This window comes from Limulus polyphemus, unplaced genomic scaffold (assembly GCF_000517525.1).
Source record: "Limulus polyphemus unplaced genomic scaffold, Limulus_polyphemus-2.1.2 Scaffold325, whole genome shotgun sequence".
Lineage (NCBI taxonomy): Eukaryota > Metazoa > Arthropoda > Merostomata > Xiphosura > Limulidae > Limulus > Limulus polyphemus.
In genome coordinates, this window is record NW_013665935.1 from 383,607 (window position 1) to 388,274 (window position 4,668).

Here is a 4,668-nt window from a genome sequence, read left to right on the forward strand (position 1 = left end):
GTAGCTGATATATATATATATATATATATATATATAAAAGAAAGGAATTCTAGCCTTGAAAAAGTATGGAGGACAAGTCTCTTTCATCCCACATGAAAATTATGCTTGTATGTGAGCATACTTTTCCAGTGTCCTTCAGTGTAATTGTTTTTTACATGTCTCTTCTTTAAACTGTGTAAACAATAAGTAAGTGAAGTATTTTTTGGCATTTGTCCCAAAACATTCATCAGCAGAAACCTTTGCCAAATATTTTGAGACCATGTGGTTTGGATCTGTCCAATTTGTTTTTAAACAATTAGATTTCTTGATTCCAAATTAGATAGCTTATATTAACATTATTCATTGTATTTGACTTGACTAATAAAAAATATTATCTTTAGCTCTAGCAAATAAATATCTTTTGAAATTATAAAACGTATTCATGTTTAATATGATACAAAGACATTTTAGTTGATGTTTCAAATATTGTATTTATATTTCAATGTTAATAAATATTCCAAACTTAAGCTACCCTCTTAATGAGCCTTTCAGTTTTATTAAAAACTGTAATAAGTATTTCTCATAACATAATGTGAGCTGTTTTAGCTTTAATATGAAGCATTGTTGAATTCTTGTAATATTGAGCTTAAGATGTGTAGTTGTGTATAATTTTAAGTAGTATTTACTTCAACCAGAGTCATTTGTTTATAACTTTGTTTTCTTAATTCTACACTTGTAAATATTCACTATTCAGTTTGGATTATATGTTGTGTTGGAAAAACAAACAAACTTGTTCTTGATATTTATTTTCACTCCCCATTACACTGAAATTCTATTTAGACTTGTAACATTACCAAAAGTACTAATATATAACATATACATCACATTGTGTCTGTTATACTGGAGTAAACTGTGAATTTGATTTTCAGTTTAGTGTAGGCTTACACAGTTACATTGGATGGTCATTTACATGTAAATACTTATAGGCATAACTTCATTTCTTCCTGATAATACATTTGTTTAACTGAAGATATTTATATTATATAATCAATATATAACAATCTTAGGTAAAATATTTTATCATTTTGACAGGTATTATTTGACTTAAATAAGTAAAAACAAGAGTATAACCATATTAATTCAACACTGAGAGCAGCATCTTTGAAATATACTGTAGTTTATAACAAGTGTTTCTCAAACTGCACATGTAGCTTAAAATACTTTCATAATTAAAATCACGGTATTGAAATTAGTATCTGCATAAAAATGCATGTAACTTTTCCATAAGGTAAACATAAAATTAAATTTTCTTCACAGTAATGTTAATGTTGAAAAGTGTCCTATGAAGTAAATTTATCTTTACTTCTATGTAATGCAGCAGACATTCTTGTAATTATTCTCTTCAGATTTGGAATGTTGCCATAGTGCTGTTGGTATTAACTATTTTGATGCTAAACCATGACTGCTATGTTTGTTATGGGCTTTCTAATTGTATTTGTACTATAATTTTAAGAATGTGCCAGTTGATAGTATCTGTAGAAACTAAACTATTTTTTCCAATTATATCTTTATCTTGACATCTTAATTAATGTCAAATACCCAACTTATTCTGTACATGTAGTTTCTAGATATTTTAACATTTTTACTGTCATGAAAGCATTTTATTTCTACATGAAAACCTTTCAATTGTCTTATTTAATCTTTAGCTTATTTGCAGTTGCATCATTTACAAAGTAAAAAGCAAGTGAAAAGATTCTGCAAAGAATCAGTATTTGTATGTGAGAGCTTTTTCAAGCATTGTTGCTGGTGATGAATCAAATAATAATAATATTGAGGAGTCAGTTGAGAACAAATCAAAATGTACCTAAAATACATCTTAATTGTTTTATATTTTGAATATTGTTTTTATATTGATGCAAAACCCTCGTGGCCCTCTGTGTCTAATAATGAGTAACTATTTTAGATGGTATTCGTGCATCAATTTCTTTGTTTTCATTGTCTCACATGGTACTGTTGGGTCAGGCTTGTCCTGTATTTTGAGGGAAAAATGGTATTTCCAGCTAAATTACAGAAGACATTCTTAGGACAGTCAAACATTACCAATCCCCCCCAAACTATTTTTGGTTTGTGATCCCCAAGTATGTACAAATATATCTTGGTTATAAGTGGATTAACTTTAATTCTATTTATTTTCATTTTAGGTTGAATATCAAGAAACTGAGGACTTTAACAGCAATAAGTATGTTGAAGTCATTCAGGAGACACGTTATCATATTAATGATCTTTTACCAGGAAGAAACTATTCAATTAGTGTGGTTGCTGTGAGTAAAGATGTTCATAGTCATCCAAATCTGGTTCATCAAATCACACGTAAGTTGCTTATGTTTCTTTAATTCTCAATGACAAAAGTAATTTACAGCTTATAGATTTTGAGATTTGTAGCTATGTTTGTTTAAACATTGGAAATAGTAAAAGCCTTGAAGTATCTTAGATGAGTTAGAGTCATCATTGGAGCTTTAAAAATGAAAATATATTTCTTTTCAGCTTATTCTGAAATATTTTGATACTCGGCAATTTTAGCAAGAAAATTTGAGTTAAGAATCCAATGAACAGATGATCTGCAATGAACCATTTTTAAAAGTAGCTTTTATGTTTTATTTATTGTTAAATTAAATCAAATCCATAAAATTTTGCTTACGTACCACAATATTTCAGATTTTTAGCTCTGTTTTGTGTATGTGCATTATTGTTTCTGCACAGACTTGGAACTTATTTAACTTAATCTTACTATTTATAAGTAATGTTAGGCTTAGAATAAACTACCAGGCTTCGATATTTTTTATTTTTCATGTTATCCTGATACATTATTATTCTATTTTTTCATCGAATTTTTATTTCATCTTCCCAGGACCTTCATCTCCTGTGATTGAAACTGTAGAGTCACATAGTTCAGGCTATAACATATCCTGGAAATCTGATGTTACAAGTCACCAAGATGCATACATAGTTATTTTTATTCGAAATGATACTGGACAGGAGGAGGAAGAAACCACTAACAATCACTGGCTAGTTTTGAGTAACTTGTATCCTGGTGCAATTTATGAAATTAAAGTTTATGCCTTAAGTTATGGACTGAAAAGTAAACCTCACAGTTATTTCCAAACAGTTTGTAAGTATCTTTAGCAATGAAATCTTTGGACATTGTGGAAAAGTATTCAGATAAGCTCACAAGTTATGATATAAAATTATTATATTGAACGTTAATAAGAGTGTTTCCTAGCTAATCCAGTTTTTGGCTAGTGAAAATTATTTTCAATCATAGAAAGTCACAATAGCATTTATTTTGTACAGAGAGGCAAAAGGAATCTTTTATAATTATACACAGAGGAAATTTGAATATAATTGACATGGTTTTTACTAAAATAATCATTTTCACCAAATGTATTTGTGAATGTACAGATGTGTGATCACTAAGTAAATAAGTTAATCTTTGTCACACCTCAAAAGGCACATAAGGCTATTTCTTAACTCAGTTTCCCATGGCACATGCAGATGAGAATTGTGATATGTTCCTTGTGGATGGGATGCCTGTCCATTACAGGTTACCCCTCAGCTACCAACTGGTACTCATTACACAGTAATAGACTGAATAAATGTGAGTAAAACATCATGTTCAAGGACACAACAACATGTTGTGAGCAAGCCTTGAACTCCAACGGTTTGACTACGAGTCCAAAGAATTGACCTCTGGATCATGTTTCCACATAAGTCATGTTATTGATTTTCATAGTTTAAACATATTTAAACGAAAGTCTGTATTTTCATATGTTAAATATAAATTTTAAAACATCGTATATGATGTTGTCACTTTTTAATAAACTCTTGCTATCTGTTCAACATCATTGTGCCAATTGGACATCATCCAATATCGTGGTTAGTAGCCTATATGTTTACCTACTGGGCCTAGCATGGCCTGGTAGTTAGGGCACTTGGTTTGCAATCTGTGGGTCACAGGTTCGAATTCCATCATTGAATATACTTACCTTTTCAGCTGTGGGGAACATTATAATGTGACAGTCAAGTCCACTGTTCAGTTAGAGTGTCCCAAGAAATTGCAGTGGGATATGTTGACTGTCTGCCAATATAGTATCAGCAAGATGCAATTCACAGTTTTATCAAGTAATGAACCAGAATCCATTTAACTTCAACACAGATCTCAAGTTCTGTTTTGGGGATTGATACATATTTATGGTATGTACATAGGCTCAGGGTTGTACTGATCATTGATGGTGAGAGAGAGAAATTCTGCACCCATCTTAAAAAAAATCTAATCTATCCTTGCCTTCAAAGATGTAAACTCGCATCCCCTATAAGTTGGCACTCCGCGCATGCACACCAACCTCACTACCCTTGGTACAGCCATGCATAGGCTGATACATGTGAGCCTATTATACCTTATTTACATGCAACTAACAATACTCTCAATTTGACATAATTTTGGATGGTGGGACTTACCAGAAATCACAGGTCATTAAGGAGATATGAGTGCACACCATGCACACTTATATCTACTTACTGACTTATTATGTTGTGGCTTCTGAATTTTATACTGTTTACATATCCTTTGTATATCTTTAGAGATAGTTGTAACATTGAAGAATTTGGCTTTGTGTCTGTAATTTATTCCTT

At 30.8% G+C, this 4,668-nt stretch overlaps 1 protein-coding gene and 1 long non-coding RNA gene across 3 annotated transcripts in view; one reads left to right on the plus strand and one right to left on the minus strand.

Annotated features, from left to right (window-relative positions):
• LOC106457395 (tyrosine-protein phosphatase 10D-like) overlaps window positions 1-4,668 on the plus strand; it is a 122,782-nt gene that overhangs the window by 69,405 nt on the left and 48,709 nt on the right. For both annotated transcript variants that reach the window (XM_013916806.2, XM_022383294.1), the window contains exons 8-9: window positions 2,181-2,349; window positions 2,888-3,148. In XM_013916806.2, the coding sequence (XP_013772260.1) occupies window positions 2,181-2,349; window positions 2,888-3,148 (430 nt within the window). The remainder of the gene's footprint in view (window positions 1-2,180; window positions 2,350-2,887; window positions 3,149-4,668) is intronic.
• The window catches only part of LOC111085310, a 25,055-nt gene that overhangs the window by 12,069 nt on the left and 8,318 nt on the right, over window positions 1-4,668 (minus strand). The window contains exon 2 of the long non-coding RNA XR_002610148.1: window positions 3,787-3,792. This is a non-coding gene — a long non-coding RNA (uncharacterized LOC111085310). The remainder of the gene's footprint in view (window positions 1-3,786; window positions 3,793-4,668) is intronic.